Source organism: Dromaius novaehollandiae, chromosome 1 (assembly GCF_036370855.1).
Source record: "Dromaius novaehollandiae isolate bDroNov1 chromosome 1, bDroNov1.hap1, whole genome shotgun sequence".
Lineage (NCBI taxonomy): Eukaryota > Metazoa > Chordata > Aves > Casuariiformes > Dromaiidae > Dromaius > Dromaius novaehollandiae.
The window spans coordinates 201,440,573-201,463,651 of record NC_088098.1 but is presented as its reverse complement, the minus strand read 5'-3'; the positions used below and the strand labels follow the sequence as shown (position 1 = coordinate 201,463,651).

At 42.7% G+C, this 23,079-nt stretch overlaps 1 protein-coding gene across 2 annotated transcripts; it reads left to right on the top strand.

Annotated features, from left to right (window-relative positions):
• The first annotated feature begins 9,491 nt into the window (after nucleotides 1-9,491).
• RAB39A (RAB39A, member RAS oncogene family) lies at nucleotides 9,492-22,815 on the top strand. 2 transcript variants are annotated; one of them, XR_003259182.2, is made up of 3 exons: nucleotides 9,492-9,829; nucleotides 19,645-20,184; nucleotides 20,257-22,815. XR_003259182.2 is itself a non-coding variant. In XM_026100207.2 (2 exons), the coding sequence occupies exons 1-2, from the start codon at nucleotides 9,507-9,509 to the stop codon at nucleotides 20,069-20,071; spliced, it is 750 nt and encodes a 249-aa protein (XP_025955992.2). In that variant the 5' UTR covers nucleotides 9,492-9,506; the 3' UTR covers nucleotides 20,072-22,815. The 2 variants fall into 2 exon arrangements, 1 of the variants encoding a protein (XP_025955992.2); XM_026100207.2 differs by having other exon boundaries at nucleotides 19,645-22,815.
• Nucleotides 22,816-23,079: the final 264 nt, after the last annotated feature.

Here is a 23,079-nt window from a genome sequence, read left to right as displayed (position 1 = left end):
TTAACGGCAACACTAATTCAGCTTAACTCATGCTAACTGCTACATATACACACCCACACACAATATGCACTCACTCTGGTCTCTCCAGTTGCTGGCATCCCAAATGCTTGAGCCACTATGATCCATGACTCCTCCAGTTGCTAATGCTTCAATCTCTATGCACACACATCAACAGAGAGAGCTACCTCACCCAGGAAAAGTTAGAAATAGTGTTTCTCAAGTAGACAGGACAAACTGCAGAGATCAGGATTTCTATCCCAGACAGAAGTAAAACAGTTCAAATAAATACTGTCTTCTATTCAAGTGGCCAAGCTCAGTTTTTGAAAACCTTCTACAAAATCTGTGCTGATCTAATGATAAGGAAATGCAATGCACACATGTAGGATATAACTGTATTACATTAAACTAGAATGATGACCCCTAGCTTGTAATTTACTTTGTCTTTCTATTGGCTGGTCATCCTTTGGGATGACATCTACAACCCTAGATTCTAGGTCTTCTGCAGAATATACAGCTTTAAGAATTGCCAACACTTGTGTTAGAGGTCTCAGAAAAGACAAGACTTTGCACCAGAAGCAAAGGTGCAGGGCAGCTGTCAGTTTTTTGGAATGAAAGTTGCCTCTAGACTACACTTTGCACCCAATCGTCACAAGAAGATTGGGTGGGATGGCCATGAGTACAGAACCACACCACTCAGCGATACACAAGCTAACAGTTATTTGCCTGGGAGGACAGGTATAGCAAGTGGATAAAGATTCCTGTTCAGCAAGCACACACACCACACACAAGCCAGAACTTCAGACCCACCTGTCTAGTTTAGACAGTCCAATACCGGTGACCACAGGGGAACAGGACACTCACTCCAACTGGTTGACATGTTGGGTCCATGGATGACAGCTCAGCTCCTATGCGTTCTCCTTAGGCTTCAGCTTCTACGTGGTATCGGATGACTGTGTATGGTGGTCCACCCTGAAGGGGCTATTCTTTTAGGTAGTTAGTATTTTTTTATTAGATCTTTGAAATAAGCTGCCGCTGGCTTTGCTAATCATGTAGGCTTGATCTGGCCTCTTTATGTCCTCTGTCCCTGAGGCCAAATAGCAGTTGCCACTGCAGTTTCTGTCACCCACCTAAAAATGAAACATTACCTGTGTTACCAGGTCATAATGGATTTTTGCAGTCAGTTCAAGTTTGGCAGATGTAGCCGTGTCTCATTTGTCTGGACAATTCTTAGACGTAAACTAAATGCAATGACACTTACCACATAGGGAAGTTCTTGGTTTAACTTTTGCAAATGGTGCAGGGAGACTTGCCTGCCTGTCTTGAATTAGCTCAGCAATTACGTTTACGTATTAGGGTCTTCTGTGTCTTTTGTGAGGTCTGCAATGGTAAAAAGCATGAGAAAAGTTGCAGGCACTAGGTAGGAGAGAGACACTGGGAATAATATTCCTCTTAGGAAATTTTCAGAGAATGCATTTGAAGCAAAGTGGAAGTCTGAGAAAAACAGATAACCATTACAGTGATCAATGAATTGTAGAGGTACTTGAGAGATGCAATGCTTACAAAAATTACTCAGTTCTTTAGCCTAGGTACCCAGAGGGTCCATGGCACAAAGCAGAGGCAAAGAATGCTCTTTGTTAGCTTCAGTCTGCATTGTGTCACTCACCAGCACTTCCCAGGCAGAAAAGAGGCGTAGGAGCCGGACTTCATCAGAGTAAAGAGTGTGCAGAACACTGGAAGGAGTCATTCTGAATGACAAATGGAAGGACTGAGCTGGATGTAGGATTGACAGATGACAAAGAGGAAGGCATGAGAACAAATACTTGACTTGTTTTATATAGTAGAATAAGTTGCCATTTTGAACTTCATTCTTTATCTCACCTAAAGGCGTTCCTAATCTCTCCTAAGAGCAGATTCTTATATAGCTTAAGTATTAACTTTGAAATGTCACCTAGCATAAATTCAGCTCAGTATTTTAGTGGAACAGTTCGTATGTTCCTGTGTCTTCCCGAACAGGAACACTTTGCTGAGTTAGTTGTGTTTTTGTAACTAATGTCTAAGATGTCATGATTTGCAGAGATAGATATCTATTATATTTGGAGTAAACAGACGTTTGGGAGGAGAATGCAATTCTTGTTACAAGTTTGATCTAGACACAGCAAATATCAAGCTGAGAGTGATTGCTCTGGGTATAATGTAATATTACTAACATTTTGAATCCCTGATAATACTCAGAAGAGTTATGACTTTTAGTTCCCAGGCTTGTCTTTGAAGTTACATTGTAGGTCCTTCTTGAAGATGAGGTTTGAGGAGTGAGGAGGAGTCTTCTTTGTTCCAGCTGGATTTTTCTGTTCTTTACTGACTCTTTCTGTGAGTTCTGTGAGTTCATTCGCTGTGGAGTGATTTCACTTACATCATCTCCACAGGGCCATTTTAATACCTCGTGAACAAAGTGGATCTAAGATGTGTTTGTGTAGGATGCATGGTTTTTGATGGTGAAGTTGTGCAGCTATTTTTTTGCAATGTTTATATACATGTTCTAGCAGGTATATATATACCTGTCTCAACAAAATAAGGAAAACCTTTGCCAATCGAGGACATCCTCTAAAAGGTCGGAGTGTACCTTTCAAAGAACCACCAGATTACCACAGATATTCTTAGAGCACTATAAAAATACTCTCACCAACCATATAGGTGTCAAAATTTATGCAGGATATCATTAATTATACCATATGCTGAAAGGAGCTCATAACTCCCACTCTGTTTTCCTAGACTCTTCCTTTCTCCTTTGCTTATGAATAGCTCCCTGGCATTCCAGACATATCATCAGAAATAAACTTCCTACGGCACAACTAATAACAAATGAAATAAGATCATGCCAAGCAATAAATGCAAAACTTTCCAATGTATTTGCCTTGACTCACTAAAGGTTTTATGGCCTGTTAATTTTTCCTCATCCAACTCAGTTCCTGCTAACATATTGCTAAGAGGAATTTGCTACCTATCTCTAACACCTTCAAAAGTCTGTGACTTTTCTCTTTGTTGACATGCTTTGTTCCACGAAGTTTGACTGCTTTTTTACAGATAGGCTAGTTGAGTGATATTAATAAGGTTATTCCCAAAACATACTGCTCCCAATCTGTTCTGAAGTTTGATATTTGCTAGAGCTGTGTCAGAGCTGCAGAGTATGTAATCGATATCTGTATCTTCCACTGGTGTCTGTTGGTTTAATGAAAGATACTCTCTCTCCCTACATACCTTGCCTCTGTTACCAAATGCAAGCCTTCACACTTAGAAATATAAGTATTTTGAGTTATTTCTGAGCTTTACTGTAGAAAGATTAGCTGCAGGTATTATTCCTAGCGAAAGACTATTTGGAGGAGCTTCTCAGCAAATTCAAAGGAAAAAAAGCACCAAAAGATCTAGCAGATGCATGTTGGTATTCTGGTACCTTAGTCATGAGAGCTGAGCATGAGACCATGAGAGACATAGTAGGATGCCAGAAATGTAAAATGCTGAAGTATTTTCACTACTATGAGGCAAATTGAGGTTTAATCAAGTTAGAACAAAAACATATATTTTTTTCTTTAACATTTTAATTTAGCTGTCTGTTGCTTAGCTGTCTGTTGCTGGGTCTTACAGAGCAGAAGTGGGTGAAAGGATAAATTTGCAGTTAAGGAAGTAGAGCAGGGTAGTTTAAGTCCAGAAGTTTATAGTTTCCAGCCCGCACAACCTGCTCACATGACTTCAGGCAAGTCAGCTGGATCTCAGCCCCACTTTTTGACATAAATATAATTGTAGCACAGTATATAAAAATATATTGATATTTTTGAGACAATTCACTATGACTTTGATGCAGGTCCAATAATTATCCATTACAAGTATATTTCTCCAAATTATCAAAAATATAAAATTTTCCCAAGTACACAGAGAAATTTAAAAATAATTCCATGTCTAGTTACTTAAGAGCATAAAAGACAAAAAGAGACTATACTACAGTCAGTGTCATTTTACGCAAGCAGTATGATTGCTGTAACTTAAATAACAGTTTTGTGAAGGGCGCACAGTAAGCCTTTGCCAAACAGAAAGAGACTGTTTATGTCAGGTTCAGTGTTATCAACAAGAAGAAATGTACTTCTCACTACTGAGGCTCTAGTCAGAAAATTTAAAGTGATATTGAGAAAATGTATTTGTTTACATTAATGAGAGTAATATGTGGCTATATGCAGTTTTGTTTTCATTAGCATTCAGTAGTCCTAGCAGTTAGTCCTGGTTCCCACTGATGCATGCGTGCACAGACCCATATATCAGCTCTTGCAGTACTTCCTCTGCATACAAAGTGCCAAAGTGAAGCCTCTTTTCACCATCTCATCAGGTGAACATTTTCTCTGCACAATTTTGCTATCCCATCCCTTAGCCACTGTAAAACTAGCACGGAGAGGCAGGCACCAGTACAAGACGGAGCTGCAGCCCAAGCCCAACGGCAAGCCCTGACGCCTGGGTGCAGCCCGCTCACAAGGCCAGGAGCTGGCACAGCCGCTGGCCTGGTCCTGGCTGCTCTTGGCCACAAGGGAACAGGGCCAGGGTTTCTGTGAACGGCGGGATCACCACACCTGTCTGTTTGCAGATTTGCCTGCCCTCATCGATTGCCTTTGGTGTCTAAGGTGTTCCTGGGATCACTCAGAAACTCTTCCTGAAGCAAAGGCTCATCCAGAGAGTCAGCCCACGGCCCAGCCCCACACATGGCTGGTGCCTGACTGCCTGGCTGTGGCCCCCCAGCTCCTGCAGCCCCTCCACCTGGCCAGCTCACATGTCCCACTGCAGTGGCCGTTATCCCCGAGCAGCTGCAAGGCTGGAGACGTGACTATGGTTTTCACACAGCTGTGGATACCAGTTAGGTCACCTACTGAAATAGCATCTGTAGCTGTGTCTCTACTGCTTGAAGTTCCACCTGACTCTGCTGTTCAACAACCAGTGGGTGAAATGGTTTTTTTTCATTCTTTCAAACAATATCTAAGATTGTACAGTCCACATCTCTAATTCTTTGAGAGGACACAGCTAACAAAAATGAGGTACAGGGCTTAACATTAGTCCAGCAGTATTGATACACTGTTGAAAAAGTGTCATTTGAGTTCACTTTATTCCAATTTTTATTATAATTAAAAAAAAGAAGAGTAAGGAATGCAAACAGTTATAAAACTGCTCTTTAAAAAAGCTATTCTTTGTTTGAAGAAACTTCCTGTCTTCTGTTTATTGCTTTGCTAATTTGTTCATTATACAGTGAAATACTGCCATTTCATTTGATGCAACATCAGTTTAATTTGTCTTTATAATAGTGTTTCCTAGCACTGAATTGCACTGACCTGCACTGTAGGAAGGTAAGTCACAGAACCTCATCCAAAGGCGATGGAAGGACTCCTGGGATAGGGTTAATCTTGCCTAGCTTTAGACATCCACAGTGTAGTCATATATAAGTGACCTTGTTGTCTGGACTGCCTTTATAGTCTACTGGGAGAAATTACGAACTTTTGGGGCACAACTCAGCTTACCTGTTTAACCTTTTAGGATGAGACAAGTGGCCTCCCTGAAACTGTTTTTCCTTGTACATGGGCAACACTTGATTGAATAAAGGCCACTCTTCATTAAGCTGAGGCTGATGGGCTAATTTGGTTCCTTAATACATTACATTGAAATACAAACTCCAGATCTAGACTTCAATAAAAGTGTTGACTTGGGTTTGTGTTTCCAGTTACTCATAGAAAAACATTGAAATACTCTGTTCTGTTTTTTGCTTCATCTCTTAATCATTTTTTTAATGAATTGCTTGAAGATATTTATTCCTGCCCCTTTACTGAGAGCAGAAATTTCCATAAACCAGAGCTAAGGTTTATATTAGTTTCAGCAAGAGTTTGGGCACTTGCTAATTAACACTACAGGAGAAAGTGTGAAAGACATTGAATACTACAAGGTGCAAAAAGTGAGAAGGGCAGCAGATTTGTTCTTATACCACTTAAAAGAGATTTTTAGGGCTGACTGGTTATTTCAACATAATGGTGTTCTGCTACTCTGGTACTAAGTTTATACGTGTGCACCAAAGAAGTCAGTGGAAGAAGTCTTATCAGAAGGTTATGGTTTAAGAAATATCCTTCCCACCATCATGTGAAACCCAGCTGGCTTTGTGGCATCTTAGAGGAAGGAGAGTCATGGCTTATCAGTAGAAACTATCCCTCCTGCAATCCTACTCTACTCAAAAAAGATAGATAGCAACATCTTCCAACAGCTTGCATATATAGAAACCTTTCTGATAAAATGAGCAGCTGTATCAGCCTCCAGACAGGAACTTAGACCATAAAAACAGGCCTGGCATCTTGCTTTCAGGTTAGTTCCTCAGTTCTTTTAGATTCCTGGGTGCAAAGGTTCAAGATGACTGGGGTTGAGAAGCAATTACTTTGGTCCATGTTTCTCTAAGCCTCAGTAGCACCATGAAGTAAATCTATGGTGACCTATTTGCTTAAAGAAAGATGCCAAAAATCCACACCAAGTCAGAAATGTGGAAAGAAATTAAAATTTTTTTAGACTGTCATGGATTTATGGCTTAATAAAGTCATCTGGCTAATAATACAGTAGATTTGGAGGCTCAGGTTTGTGTTTTATTCTTAATATTTCCCAGAATTTCAGTTTGATTCATCCCTCCTGGGAAGAGCTCATTCAAGCTGCCAATGCCTGAGTAGTGGAAACTATCTTGAGGAGGGTCAGGTTCATGCTGCTGCTCTAACCTCTCTGCTTTAACTATTCTAGCTCCTCATACCCATTTTTGTTTGCTTTTAAGGTACTGTGGCAGTCAGAGATCTCTGTGATGCCCTGTGCACTGTCAGGGCCTCTGCACTCTCTGGTAAACTAAAAGCTCAATGACTTGGAGTAAAACACCCACCTTGTCCACTCCACATCAAACATGAAAAGTGAAGATTCCTTAGGTAGCATTTAGCACATGGCATTCAAGAGGTCCCCAAATGATTGCATATGGTTGTGCTTGGATAAATGTGAATTTAGATACCACTGTCTTTCTATAACACTGGGTTTAGTTGGATAGACCGGACCCTGGAAGCCTTCAAGATATATATAAACATGTTTAGCTTAACTGTAAATACAGTAGGTGAATTGACTTTTATCAGGTGTTAGGAATAAATGTGCTGCATGACTCATTACTGTGAGGTTCTCCCAATCCTGATCCACAGAGGACAGCAATCTACTGTGCATCCAAGCTAGAAAGTACATGCTTTAAGCTCTGAAGGTCCACAGGTGTTAGCTGGGGTGGTGACCCATGCAGGATCCAGGTATCATATAATCAGTAAAGTCCATTTAAAATTTTCTCCTATTCATTTCCAGCAAGAATCGGAGCTACCTGTATCACATACCTGACACCTCTGTTTCACACATAGATTTCCACTTCTTTTATCTAAGTGCCACTTTTGACAAAAAACTTAGGAAAAGATGCCTAAGAATGACTTGTAAGCTTGTTCCATATAAAACTGGAAGCACTGGACTGATTTTACCCTGGAAGCACTGGACTGATTTTACCCTTCTGAAGGTTCATTTATCCAAGGTAACATTGTTTTATTCTAATTGTTACTCAAAGGAGCAACCAGTCAGGCACAAGCTATTTTCAGCTTAGTTTTTTCAAGAGTAGCTGGTCAAAGGAGGGGGGAGAAATGTGCAGGGTTTGTGGGGGAAACACACTCAGAGACCCACACAGACACACAGTCACATAAACGCTGGGGATTGACTGGCCAGCCCAGAAGGTCCTTGGAGAGTCAGGATTCTTGGAGCAGGCAGCATCCTGCAGCTTCAGCTCAGTGCATGCAGCAAGATAAATCCCTCTGGCAGCTCCTGGCCTTGCCTTTAACAGCTTCTGGGCTGCCAGGCCAAGTCTGCTGGAAGCTTCTGGGGTCGCCCAGCCCAGTCTCCACCAGTACAGCTGCGCTTAGACATCCCAGCCAGGCTCAGCCAGTTCATTTCTGGCAGGGGGGGCGTGAGCTCCAGAGCAGTACCTGCGAACCCCTCTGCTTCTGGCTTCACCCTGCCCTTGGCCAGGTCTTGCTCAGTCGTCCTCACTCACACTGCAGAGCTGCAGTGTACCTCAGCTCCATGGGGCAACAAAATTACCGACTAACTCTCAGGAGCAGCTAGCACATTAGAATAACAAAACTGTACTTGAACAGTGAAAATACTCGAGCTACAGAAGAAATCTGGTCTCCAATACACCCCTAACCAACCACAGAGTTATGTGTTCAGTTGCCTCTGTGCCTGATGCTAAGGGAGGAAAACAGCAGGCTGTCTGGAAACAACGTTGCCCATCTCCTCTCCCTGTCCTTTCACTATCAAAGTACTCATTCATACCGGTATGCACTTACAGCTGATCCTCTGCTAGCAGCAACCTACTTCGCAGCTCACCGGCCTCCTGCGGTCAGCTCGCAGGCCCATCCCAGCCCCCTGATCCCAGCCCGGGTCGCAGAAGCTGCCGCAGCTCCTGCCGGAAGGCCGAGGAGTTCTGCCCGTTTGGCCCCGAAGCTCTTAACAGCCGCCTCGGGCCTGTTAGCGTTTGCTCTCCTGCATAGTCCTGAGACAGGTAAGGAGATCTGAGGAATCAGCTGCTCAGCAGATTGATGATAATGTGATACCTTTTTCACAAAGGCCCAATAAATGTAGTCAGTGCCCCTGGAAGCGAAGGCTGCGCGTCCCTGTCGTTGCCAGTGCTATGCCTTTTCTCAAGACAGTCTGCGCTGCTCTCTCTGGGCCTGTCTGCTCACCAACCCGCCTTTCCCCTTCCCCTCTTGCCCGGCCCATCCGTACCATTTGCTCCTCTCCTTCTCCATCCGTCTCTCTTCCAGCCCGCGCTCCTCCAGCGGGCCCCTACCCACCTCCCGCCCCTCCAGCAGGGCTCCTTCCACCCTCCTGCCCTCTTCCAACTGGTCCCCCCTCCCCTCCCCTCCCCTCCCCTCCCCTCGCCCGGGGCTTCCCTCCTGCCCGCACGTCTCCTTCCAGACCCCGGGCCGCAACGGCCCGGTACGGGCGGCGGCTCCGTCCTGCCCCCCGGCCCCTCTCCACTTGTTGCCCGGGCGGGGAGCTGCTCCGCGGGGGCGGCGGCGGCTGCCGCGGGGAGAGGCCCGGCCCGGCCCGGTCCCGCCGCGCACGTGACGGCGCGGGGGCGGCCCCGGCGGGCGGCTGGGCGCGCGCCGCCGCAGAGCGGGCGGGGGAGGCGGCCGCGGCGGGGGCAGCGCGGCAGAGCCGGGCGGCGGCCGGCGGGGCGGGGCGGCGGGTGCTGAAGGGACAGCGCCGCCGGCGCGCCCGCCCCGCCCCGCCCCGCCCCGCCTCGCCCCGCCCGGGCGGCCGCGGGAGCCCGGCGCGGCGCCCCGGGAGCGCCCAGGGGGCCCGGCCGCGGCCTCGCCCGCCCGCCCCGCCGGCCCCGAGCGGCCCCGCGCGCCCGCCGCCGCCGCCCGCCCGCCGCGCCGATGCCGGGCGTGGGGGCGATCGGAGCGCGGTGCAGGCACCGGCCGCGGAGGAGCCCCAGGAAGAGCCCCAAGGCGGAGCCGGGCCCGGCCGGGGCCGCCATGGACGCGGCGATCTGGATCTATCAGTTCCGGCTGATCGTGCTGGGCGACTCCACGGTGGGCAAGTCCTGCCTGCTGCACCGCTTCACCGAGGGCCGCTTCCCGGGGCCGCTGCACTCCGACCCCACCGTGGGGGTGGACTTCTTCTCCCGGCTCGTGGAGATCGAGCCCGGCAAGCGGGTCAAGCTGCAGCTCTGGGACACGGCGGGGCAGGAGCGCTTCAGGTACAGGAGCCCCCCGTGCCCCCAACCCGCCCGGCCCGGTGCAGTGCACCCGCGGCCCCCGCCGCCCTGCTCCCCGCGCCTCGTCCTCCCACACCGTCTCCTGCCCCACGGACTTTGCCTCATCCCCAGGCACGTCCTGCTCTGCACCCCCCGGCTGCTGTGCCCCGCTCAGCCGCCACCCTACTGCCCACCAACCCCCATCCCGTAGCCCACCAGCCCCCGCCCCGCTGCCCACCAGCCTCCCTGCCCAGTTGCCCACCGGCACCCCCGGGAGCTGCCTCCTTCCCCGGCCTTCCCCTTTGCACCCGCCGGGGAGCAGCTACCCTTCCCTTCCCCTCCCAGCTCACACCGTGGGGTAACAAGTGGACTCGTCCCACTTCTGCCCTCTCTCATCTTTGCCCCGAAGTCCCAAACCCAGGGTAGCAACCCCTCCTCCACGCCGTTTCCTCCCTTGCAGCAGGAGCGCTCTGCTTCCCTCTCCATTTCTTACTTTGTCATCACCTCAGAACTAATCCTCCCCTGCAGTATTTCCCTTGCCATAACTCTCCCTCCCATGCAACCCGGAGAGGCTGGGCCGCCTCCCCGCTCGCCCTCCTCCCGGCGCAGCAGCACCCAGCACCAGGGCAGCCTGGCAGCGCCGGGGCCGTCGGGCAACCCTCGCTGACTAGCACTTTACCTGCCTTCTCCGTCTGCCCTGCACTGGTGGTCACCAGGAGCCCGCACCAGCGCTCCCGTCACTTATCGCGCAGCTGAGCAAATGCAGTTGCCTAAACGCTACACCGAGCATTAAATCCTCAGCATTAAATACCTTCATTCAGGTAGCTCTGTCATTACAAAGTCACTCACTCTTGTGACTCTGTTTTATCTTTGCTGCTTGCCACCTCAGGCAGTTTGTATATGGATTTATTTTGGACTTAGGGTTCAGTAGTATCTATAACCTCGGTACAAACTTTGGGAGGAGGCTAATGCGTTAGGCCCATCTATCTGTTGCGATACATGTTACTTAAACCACACGCTTGTCACTGGGATTTTAGCAGTAGGGTTAAAAAGGGTCCCTTCATTGTAGGGAAGAGGGATTTTTAAGTTCCCTATTTTCCTCCACAGCAACTATGTAGATTCTCATGCTCGGCTGACAAGGTGGGATTTCAGTATTTTACTAGGGCACATCAACCCTTTGTTTCAATTACAAGCTTTACAGCAAAACAACAACAAAAAAACTTTCCTGGGCTTGCATGAGTCACGAGCTTATAGATATTTTTGCAGACAGGCCTCTGCAAGTTTAGCAAAGAAATTAACAGTGATAATAGCCAGCACTTAGCATTCTTCATCCTCCTTCTGCTTTCCTGCAAGCAAATGTAAAATACTTGTAAACAAATGACTAAGTATTTATAACTGCTTTATTTTGAATTTGCTGACAAATGGCCAGGATGGCCAATGACACGGCACTTGACTGAAAGGAATGCAAATACACTGAGTTTTGCATATATTTTAAATCAAATGATAGCCATCATTTAAACTGAGAATGCTCAGGGGATATACAGTGATGAGTCATGCATTCGGTTGCTTTAAAATTTACCATTAGTATACATCTGTGTTTTTTCTAATATCCAGAAGATACAAACTGGAGGAAGTAGTTTTAAATATCTGTGTTTACTTTTCTGCTGCAAGTTTCTTGTCAACTGAGGTACAAAATATCACAGCATCCATTGTATAGTCTGTTTTACATTCAGTCAAATAAATTATACATATATTACTAAATTATACACCACAGGTTAGAAACTTGCACATTCTGTTCTCTGCTAATGAAGAAGACTACTGATCACAAGCAAAGTTATTCTTGGGGAAGAACTAATTATTCCAAGGAGTAATCTAATTTTCTGGAGTGCAAGCAGTTTGCAATTCTGATTCCCAGCTCTGCTCTGACTCACTTGCATTGGTAGTTTGGAGGAAGTAAAACCTGGCTTAAAAGCTCCCTGGAGAATCCTCTGTATGCAAGGCAAAATACCAGCTGTACAGCAACCCCCTTCTTTTGGTCCCCAGCATTAGGGACATTCCCAGAGGAAAAGTAAAGCCTGGCACCCCTGCCATCACACTCTCCTAAAAGAGGACACTCATTTTCTTGGAAAATTTGCTTCGGGAAAAGTTTTGCATGTGTCTACTTCAGTGATGCTGCTGTATTTCAATAGAATTTCATGCATGTTCTTGGAAAGCTTTAAAATGGAGCTTTCTTTGCATTACTTCTCAAATAAAGTAATTCTTACCACTTCCACAACAAGGGTAAGCAAGCTGCAAATGCAGACACTGGATAGTTTACTTATTTTGAGCTCAGATAGTGCAGTTATTTATTATATTTGCTTTGACAGCAGTAAGGCATCACTAAGCAGAATTTCCCATTGTGCTAGCTGCTCTACAAACAACAACATAATGACCGATGCCTTAAACAACTTACTAGAACAAGAACCTGCAGACTTGTTGAGTATAGGCTAAGGCCCATAATATAGACTAAGGTAACCACAGGGTACACCTTATGTTTCTTTCTAACTTAAAACCTGTCATTTACAGCAATTGTCAATTACAGCAAAGTTGTCATTTACATCAATTTTCTTCTTTGGCGATGTGTTTCTCATTGTCTACTTTGCTGTGAATTTCTTGTTTAATTTTCCTGTATTTAAGTCCAACGATATGTATTTAAATCATGGAAATTCCGAGGCTATGAACTGCTTACTAGTGCTGTTAAGACAGAGTTTCTTTCAAGAATTTAGGGAAAAAATATTGTGGGGATGCCTCAATTATCCTAACCCACTTTTAATAAACCATGATATTAACTAGATACATTCTGTTTCTAATAAATAGCTCAAGAATAAAACGCTATCCTTATTCTTCCTTTTAGGTAAGCAATACGTATTTTCAAAGTCTGTATCATTACAATGTAGTTTTTAGTCATGGTATAAAAATAAGTCTTCAAAATTAGATACAGCTTTTAGTGAAAGTTTGGTTCATCTTAGTGACGATCACTAAGATCATAATGAGAAAGAAACACTGTGACTGATTTAAAGTCACTCTAAAGCCATAGTCTGATGTGATTAATACATCTTCTAATTCATGTTCAGAAACAATTGTTCAGTGGGCATCATCTTAGCAAAGCTTTTCTTGAGAGTATTAATTACGGTCTTACATCTTTAACCTAATATTTAGATTAAGCTAAGAAGATGACTTCTGTTCTAGACAGTATTTTTCCCTTGCATAATGCTAGTTTAATCAGAATTAATTAGCTGAGCCAAAGTTTACTCTAAATGAGAAGCCATAATTTCAACAAGAATTTACGATCTGCGTGCAAATTTCTCGTATAATTTGGGAAATGGAAGTTTGAGCATTCTTTATGAATAAGTTGGACTTCATCAAACCTGATCTGTCACCAGTGCTTCACCCTGACTTGGACAACTTGCAGAACTCTATTTTTTTCTTCTATTTAAAAAGTGATAACAACAATGCAGTGAAAAACTTCATTTTTGCTCTTAGAGTCTGATTTTTGCAGCACTTAACTAAGTGTGTATAATCATGTAAGTGGATTGATTCTCTTCTTGTGAAAGAACACAAGAAAGGCCAGCGTGGTTTAGTCTAAGGTCCCTACTCACAGAATCACAGGATCACAGAATGGTTGAGGTTGGAAGGGACCTCTGGAGAGCATCTAGTCCAAGCCCTCTGCTCAAGCAGGGTCACCTAGAGCATGTTGCCCAGGGCCCTATCCAGATGGCTTTTGAATATCTCCAAAGATGGAGGCCCCACAACCTCCCTAGGCAACCCATTCCAGTGCTCAGTCACCCTCACAGGAAAAAAAATTTCCTTATAGTCAGATGCAACTTCCTGTGTTTCAGTTTGTACCCATTGCCTCTCATCCTGTCTTTGGGCACCAATGAGAAGAGTCTGGCTCTGTCTTCTTTACTCCATCCCATCAGGTATTTATACACATTGATAAGATTCCCCACACCTTCTCTTCTCCAGGCTGAACAGTCCCAACTCTCACAGCCTGTTCTCACATGACAGATGCTCCAGTCCCTTAATCACTTTAGTGGCCCTTTGCTGGACTCACTCCAGTATGTCCATGTCTCTCTCATACTGAGGAGCCCAGAACCGGACACATTACTCCAGACGTGGCCTCACCAGGACTGAGTAGAGAGGAAGGATCACCTCCTTCAACCTGCTGGCAATGCTCTTCCTAATGCACCCCAGGATACCATTGGCCTTCTTTCCCACAAGGACACATTGCTGACTCATGGTCACCTTGTTGTCCCTCAGGACCCCCAGGTTCTTCTCTGCAAAGCTGCTTTCCAGCCAGTCAGCCCCCAGCCTGTCCCGGTGCAAGCAGTTGTTCCTTCCCAGGTGCAGGACTCTGCACTTCCCTTTGTAGAACTTCATGAGGTTCCCCTCTGTCCATCTCTCCAGCCTATCGAGGTCCCTCTGAATGGCAGCACAACCACTTGACATATCAGCCGCACTTCCCAGTTTTGTATCATCTGCAGGCTTGCTGAGGGTGTACTCTGCCCCATCACCTAAATCATTAATGAAGATGTTAAACAGGTTTGGACCCAGTTTTGACCCCTGTGGTACAACAGTAGTTACTGACCTCCAACTAGACTTCATGCCACTCATCACAACCCTCTGAGCTTGACTGCTCAGCCAATTTTCAGTCCACCTCACTGGCTGCTCATCTAGACCATATTTCATCAGCTTGTCTGTGAGGATGTTATGGAAGACAGTATTGAAAGGTATCCTCTCTCTGATAGAGCCTTTGAATTCTCTTGAGTATTCTGCCAGCCTGTACTTTCAACTTGAGGGATTTCCTGAGCCTGATGTGGTTTGTCTATTTAATAAACCTCTATCAGTCTCTTGTTCAGTGTTTGTTCAGTCTTCCATGGACTTCAGATAAACTCTTTGCATTCATAACATCTTTCCCAAGGAGATCTACGCATCTAACGCCCATTGCATGAAGGACCATCATTTTGTTTATTTATTTTGAATCTGGCTCCTACTAGCTATGTTTGGTAGCCTCTAGCTTTTGTACTTGAAGAGATGAACAATCAGTCTGTGCCTGCTCTCTCTGTGATTTTGTAGACTATCATTTCTCTCTTGAGAAATGATATTTCTCTTAACCAACTCAGAATTGCTTTGTGGTCTTTGTAATCACTGAGATGGTGCTTATGCTGTAGAATAACAATGTCCTGTGTTGAAATTAAGCATTTTTCCTTTCAGCTATATCAGATAAAGTAGGCGAAGAAGTACATCTTTAAAACAATTTAAAAATTCAATACTAGATACCATATCCTGGAGTGGGATCCAGTGCAGGGTCTGAAGAACTAGGCTGATAATGACCCCTTCAAACAGGAAGTCACCCAGAGATAACCAAGGGGAAATGATGGGGTTGGAAATGGGATTGAAAAATTGCTGCTTTGAGAGGTTTCTGCCCACAGAATGCACAGCCTGGAATCACCCCCTGAGAGCAAAAGTGAAAAAGATGATGAACAACACCCTCCCTCTTTTTAAGGCATAACTGCCTATATTTGTAGCTTTTATAAAACATAACTATCAGGGCTTGGAGTGCATCAACACACTGTGCAATCTTTTGCCCTACCAGGGGTCTGGCTGCCTGTATTCAAGGCCAGCTCTGACATGGTGCAGTTGTAGCCTGGGACTGGACTGCTGTGAAAAGAGCTGGAGGAGAAAGAGCTGTGAGAAGCTTCACTGGGGCCTCTCACCCTTGGTTCTTGCCTGAGCTACACTGTAGGTATGTCTGCACTCAGTCATGCACCTTACTGATCCTGACCCGGACCCTGACTCACGTACCAGGCTTCCTGACTTGACCTTAGATCTGCCTCATCCCTACAGATTTGTCTGGCAGTCACTTGACTGTCGCTGACCATGGCGACTGTCACCAGGCCTGTTCTGCTCTTCTTGTTGTGGTGCCATGGGACAGCACCCTTGTCAGTGAGATAATTGCTCCCACCTGCCTTGCTGTCACTCTCAGCTCCCAGTTCATCTTCACGTGCTGAGTAGCCCACTCTAGCTGCCCTCTGCCAATAACAACATAAAGCGTTCATGCAGGAGGCCAGAGGACAGTGTTTAGACACCTATCTTTCATCATCTGGGAGTGGGTCTTACCAGGAAGACCACTCAGCCAGGACATAGGACTATGACTCTCTGAACTAGTGATCAAGTACTTATCTGTGAATGGCGGCACTGGAGATTCTAATCTTTGTAGGAAGCCCTTTATTTATGGATTTTACATTGAATGGTCACTGGATGAAATATTCGTGGGATCAGAACTTAAGAACTGCACCCTGAACAGTTCACCTTAGCCATTATGGTGATGCCATGTACTCTCTGGTCCTGTGAACCTTGTAATCCCTTTTGCACAGTTCCAGCAAAAGTCGTTGAGTATATTCCTCCTTCCCTCAACTGCTTCTTTTGGTTAGAGGAATGCAGCTCCTTCACTTCCCCTGTGAGGGCTATGGCCAGTGGCTCCCAAGCTTTCTGAATGGCTGTCAGCCCTCTGTATCTTTTGCTGACTACCATGCACTGTCCTCACCAAGCTTTTCAATGAAGACATCCAGGTTATACTGACATCGTCTGTAAAGTCTGCAAGTCCGTAAAGGTTCTAAGCAAAACGCTTAGAGTAGCCCCTACCAAGTGGCCTGTGAGCGCTGAACTGCCTCTGGTGAACTAGTGCACTAGGAACTAGGATACTAGGACTGGTATCTTCACTATGCTAAAAGAAAGCAAGTTCATCTACATTTGGTGAGGAGTTTGAACCCATCTGAGTGTGTTAGGTGTGTTCCTGTGAAACCCTGCCCAGCAGAACCCATCAGGGCACTTACCTGGAGCCATGGTTGATCTCAATTCTGATACGAGCCAGGAGTGAAGGCAGGCGCTGCCCCCAGCTCAGCAGCTCACAGCCTGCGCCGCCCGGAAGAACTTCAAATCAGAGTATGTCTCAGACACGTCGGCACCTCAGTTAGGTGAGCAGCTGAGCAGAGCATGCATTTGGGACGTTGATGCTGTAATTCTCAGCCCTATTGTAGGCACCTGAAAGTCCTGTTATAGGGCTAATCTTTAGCCATAATATTAGTAAGAGTCAAACATTGCCCTTGGACTTAGCTTCATAGAGAAAAATAAAATAAAACTGGACACCTACCAGACTGTCTAATTCAATGCTCTTTCACTCCTTCTAGGCATGATATAGGGCATAAATGGGTACATTATGGGTACATAATGGGTACATATAGGTACATATACTTCACACAGTTCATTTTCCAAGTAACTCTGGACTATCCACAAAAAATGTATTTATCTAATATTTAATCTAGTCTGATTGTCATATTTAAGTCAAATATTTTGTATCTATAAAATGTTTTGGACACTGTTGAACAAGCTACCACATTTATGTGCCCAGACATTTTTCGAAACTGATGGCCTAAACTTTCTGTTTCAAAAATTTGTTTTATTTCCCAGGAATACTTTATTTTTTTTAAAAAAAGATAAATAATAACTCACCTGAATAGTAAGCCTATTCAAATATTTGTAGACCATATTTCAACAAACATCCTCCTTTCTTAGATGTTAGACAATAGCTTAGCCAGCACGTAATGAAATCATATTTATTTTTTATACTTCCTTTTGTTATTTTTGCCCCTACTTTCTTTTGTTGGTGTTTTTAGAAGTATCTCTAGTATATCTACCTTTTTTTGGTATGAGAAAACTCATTTCAAATGGTATATACCAAAAATATAGACAAAATGATGGCTGTCTCTCTCACATATATTCATCCGGTTGTTGTTTGGCTACAGATGCTATTAGCCACCCTTGTTACAGACAGTACATATACATAATTAAATATAATGGCCTAGATTATCAGCTAGTGTAAACTGCCATAGCTCTGCTGAAGTGAATTACGTAGGTGGGGATACACACTTCTATGTATAAGCACACAGCAATACATATATGATACAGCATCATTCTGTATAAGAATGTTTGGTAGATGATGCAGTGCTTTCTCAATACCATCTTACCTGCTTCACCTGCTAATACATTCTTTGGCATAACTGTTTTCAAGGTAGTTGTTTTCTGAAAACTGGTTGTATCCAGATTTAATCCCATTTTTTTTTACATACTTTTCCTTAGTCCAAAGACACTAAATTATTTTGATGTACTCGTTTGCGTTTGCAACTGCTCCACTGCAAAAATGCCACTTACAAAAACCTTGAACAGATTCTTATAGTACCTTTTTATTCAATATGCCATAGAATATGATAGCCTTTATTTACAGACTTGAATAATTTTTGAAAACCCCATGTCATTTTTCATATCCATGCTGTTTGAATGAACCTGAGGGTTTGTCTTTACATCCTATTGTCTTCACATTGGAACTGTTCAGAGACAAACTCCATGGACTCTGCTGCTGAGAATGTAGAAAAGATCTTTCTGAAAATTAGGACGAACAATCCCTCCCTGTTATCTAGATAAAACCATATCAAATGCAGTTTGCCGGGGTTAAAGGAATTTAGTTACCTAAAGAAAGCTAGGCCTTATCTAACTATGCACTTACCGCTCTGTAATATGACTACTGCACCTAATTATACCTCTGTTCAAATTATTATAAAGCACTATATAACATATGATTAACTGCAAATCAGTGGGACTTACTGTTATGGAAGGATTTGTTAGTGGGTACAGTTCACCCTGATCCAAAATGTTCTGAAACTATATTCTCTTCACTATCATAAGATAAAACAGAATTAATTCTTCGCTATATTATCATTTCAAAAAATGACTGTTGTCACTTCCTTTAAAATGGCTCATCTCACCTTCGCCATCCTCCCCTATTGCGCACGATTCCAAACTTAAAATAATTTTTCAGTTCCTTTATCTTTCTCCTCCTACCTTCTAACAAACACTTTTTTTCTCTTTCTGGAGCTCATTAAAAATCTTTTCTATCGGAGAAAGGGTTTCCACCTTCCAAAATTACTTCCAATGAATGCTCTACAATGTAGAGGGCTGAAGAGTAGACAGTATCTGTCGCTAGTCCTGGAAGTGTCATGCCAAAAAAGGATAAATACAATATAAAGAGCTTTTGAACCTTTATGTGAAAGATATGCTAGAGTTAGAAGTGTTCTTTGTCAATGCTGTAACAAGTGTGTGTTTGCCCAGATCAAGTTAATTTTGGACAGTGTTGTTTTGGGAGTTTCCTTTCATAGTCTGTTACCTGTCCACCTACAAGCACAAACACCTATGATTATCTATCAAACTTTACTACTGGCAAATTTGTCTGAAAGGAATACAAAAGGATATGCTTGTACATTGACAAGCTTAGGCTCCAGTTTTGTCAAGATTTCCTATATATTTCATTTTGAAATAACTGATTAGAATGAAGTTAAGTGCATGCGTGTATAAAACTGAAGGACTGGGACTTCCACGCTAACAAATATTAGCTAAATATTTGATTTTTTTCTTCTGTGAATACGTGCAACAGTTTACTAATAACAGCACTTTGCAGAATAATTCAGCATTCAAAACTGGTGCCACAGATGTTGATTTCAAGAATGTTTAGAAAGTGACTTTTGAATGTAAGGAGATATGGAAAAGGAACATCTTTGTGCAGAGAATGCAAATTGATAAATTCTGATTAAAGAAAAGCAAAGACATATTTCATAAAAATTATAGTAGAAAAAAACACATTGCTACATGGAAAAGTAACTTGTTTACAAATAAAGTGAAAATGTAATTTAATTTTAATTTTCCTTTTTCTTCTTTTTTCTTCGCAGGTCAATAACACGATCTTATTATCGCAATTCTGTGGGTGGCTTACTAGTGTTTGACATCACAAATCGGCGATCTTTTGAACATGTGAAAGACTGGCTAGAAGAAGCAAAAATGCATGTACAGCCCTTTCAGATCGTGTTTCTGTTAGTAGGACATAAATGCGACTTAGTATCACAGCGGGAAGTTACAAGAGAAGAAGCTGAAAAACTCTCATCTGACTGTGGTATGAAATACATAGAAACTTCAGCAAAAGATGCCACAAATGTTGAAGAGTCCTTTACAATTCTTACCCGAGACATCTATGAACTTGTAAAAAAAGGAGAAATCACAATCCAAGATGGATGGGAAGGTGTTAAGAGTGGCTTTGTTCCAAATGTTGTACATTCATCAGAGGAAGCTGTAAAGCCCAGAAGACAGTGCATCTGTTAAATCTGTAGCACGCCAAAGAGCACATCAGGTGTTCAGAAAATGATGCCAATCTAATTAACAGAAAAATAATTTTGAAACAATGTTAGATTGTGATGTAGCTGAATCATAGAATGGTAATTTGGTTTTTGTATCCTTCTGTCTAATTCACAACTTCATAAAAATTTAAGTGCTTTTTTTTTTTACAGAGTACAATAACTTTGTGTGGTCTTCAAGAAAAGAAATTATAAATTGCTGAAGAAGATAATCCTATAGCAAGATACTGAGAAAGTGCAATAATCATCATGACAACATCTTATACTGGGCTTTGTATTTGAGTACAGTTTAAAATCCAGCTTTGATAGGTGAGGATCAGATGAGCTCATTACTTTAGTTCATCCTGCCTTAGTTTTGGAGAAGAAAATACTTTACCTTATAGTTTTTTAATGAGATTCTTTACTCAAGTGCAGGTTTGCTAATGACCACTAAGGTTTAGAACACTGTAGAATTTCATAATAAAGATAACTGAAGAAAGCAAGCAGAAAGATTACTCCAAAACGTTTTTGATATGACTATGAATACAAGCCTTACTAAAGAAAAAGAATGTTTTAGAAAAGACAATTTATTTGTATATGAAAATGGGGAATAGAAGCAATGAAATTTATTATTAACTATTTTCTGAATTGCCAATGAAACTAACTGTAACATCACATATGATCCAGCTGTTATTTGACTTGTATACAAAACAGATTTCCGAAATGCTAGAGGTACATTCTGGAGGCCATATCCTCAGCTGGGTAACTGTCATAGCCACACTGATGCCTGAGGAATTATGTTAATTCACACAAACCAATTTCATATTAGCTTTAAAAAATAAATCTACTTCTAATTAGAAGTTAAAAAAGAATAAAAAGTGCTGCAACCCATGGGGTTGAATTTGAAGAGAACAAAGATCAGTTTATCCTAAGCCAGCAAATGTTAAACAGTTGTCGAAAAATGAAGGTTTTAAAACCAAACTGTTATGAACAGAGTGTTAGGAAAGGAGAGAATTTCTAAAATAATATTGGGCTACAGAAAAGCAAAGTTGGAGAACTCCTAAGAAAGCAACAAATAACAGCTTTTAAAAACAATAACAATAGGAGAAATTTGTGATCAGGTAGCATTTTACTGAGCTTGAGGTCATCTTCCTACACCTCTGAATATAACATACACTAGCTTTATGCAAAATATGTCCTATATGTCTAGCACTTAAATGCCAAATAACTCTCTCTCTATTTTATCTCAGTAGTATAACAAGATGGCTTGATCTCCAGAGTTGATAAGCATCTACAGTTTATCTGGACACACTCCTAACCTCCAAACATCAAGCTAGTTTTCTTCATGTAAAGATGTATTGTCATGTTACAGTTCTCCATGTTCAATACCAGGCAAACAGGTCTGTCTAATATAACTTTTTTCTTCAAGAAACATGACTGGTTTTCCTTTGGATTGTTTTTAGGTCCTTTTGCCATCCTTTTGTAAATAGCCCATGGTATAAAGACAAGTTGTTTGGTTCCAGTTATTTTATTGATTTAGGGCCACTGAAGTTATTGACTTCAAAGGGAACTGAAAGGTGAGTTCTTCAACAGCCTGAGTCTCATTTGCAGTGAGGCATAGTTATACTGTCATAGGATAGAGGCCTTAATATAAACAGGAATCCAGCCTTAATTTATTACGAGTTAAAACAGTTAGTTAATTCTAGTCTCAGCATGCCACAAACTAATTGTTCTGAGCCTGATTCTCTACTAAACTACACATTTTAGTCATTTACACCAATGCCATTTTGATTTGAGGGTATTTTAGGCCCTCTTTATGTAAATGTAAATTACTGCAGGCACCAAAAGGTAGCGCAGAATCAGGTTGTGTGCATTTGACACTGTACCCTGTGCACTAGGCCTATGTTGTGTGTCTCAAAAGATCTTCTCTTAGTTGTTTAAGAGGACAGAATGGACCAATGAATAAATCAGCAGCTGGGGAGTCAATAGACCCAAAGTCTACCACTGGTTCACTGTGTCTTTCTGCACAAGGTATTTAAGTTTTCTGTGCCTCACTTTCTGCATCTCCAAAATAGAGATGAGCATTGTTCCTCAAATTCCCAAAGATCTCTAAGACCCAATTTGATTGTATGATTTTTGGTCTGGACTCCTTTCTGAGTGTACTATTTGTTGCAGAGTGTTTAGCACAATGGGATGTGGATACTGGTTTCTTCCACTGTGCAAAAAAAAAAAGTTACAAAGATGGAAACAGCTTTATAAGTACCAGGTATTGCTATTACTCTAAGTCTACATTTCATTACACATTTCATTATTTTCAGGCTGCAATATTTTATTTTAAACTTTTCTTCCTGAATACTCTGGAGCCAATGAGCTTTTCACTCTGTATGAAAAAACTGGAGGGGATGGGAGGGAAGGGAAGGGAGTGGGAGAAGAGGGAGGGGAAGTATACACAGAGAAATAAACAATCATCAGAACAGAGCCTTAATGATCTCTGCTGTGAATGCTGTATCTGTAGTCTCACATTTATTACGATGGGAGTAGAGCTTTTAACCAGATTCAAATGTGTAAGGATCTGGTATTGTCAATGCAACTAGGAAAGAAATTCACTGCTTTTTTAAGTACTGTGCACATAGATGTCTTATTTGTAATTCCTAAAAATGTAGATTAACATGTGCATTCTAACATTGTCTATCTTGATGATATATTAAAACAATACCATACCTTCTCACTGCACACTTGCAGTTAATAGAAATGTCTGATAAATAGATGATTTGCTGAAATCTACCATTTTGCTTCTAGATGTTTTGCAGTACAGTATATAAGTAGCAGCTTGAGTAGGCTGTAGATTTGATGGCTTAATGCATCTATATTCTTTTTTTCTTTTCCCAAGGAAGGGCAAAACTTGTCGCTTACTATTGACACCAGAATAAAATCTCCAGAAATTAGAGAAATCTAATTTGAAAAAATTAAGAAGTAGAAGTGATTTTTTAAAACTTG

Coding starts and splice junctions, on each gene's coding strand:
- RAB39A (XM_026100207.2), top strand. CDS start 9,507: ATGCCGGGCGTGGGGGCGATCGGAGCGCGGTGCAGGCACCGGCCGCGG. Junction 9,830..19,644: donor GCGGGGCAGGAGCGCTTCAG/GTACAGGAGCCC, acceptor TTTTCTTCGCAG/GTCAATAACACGATCTTATT.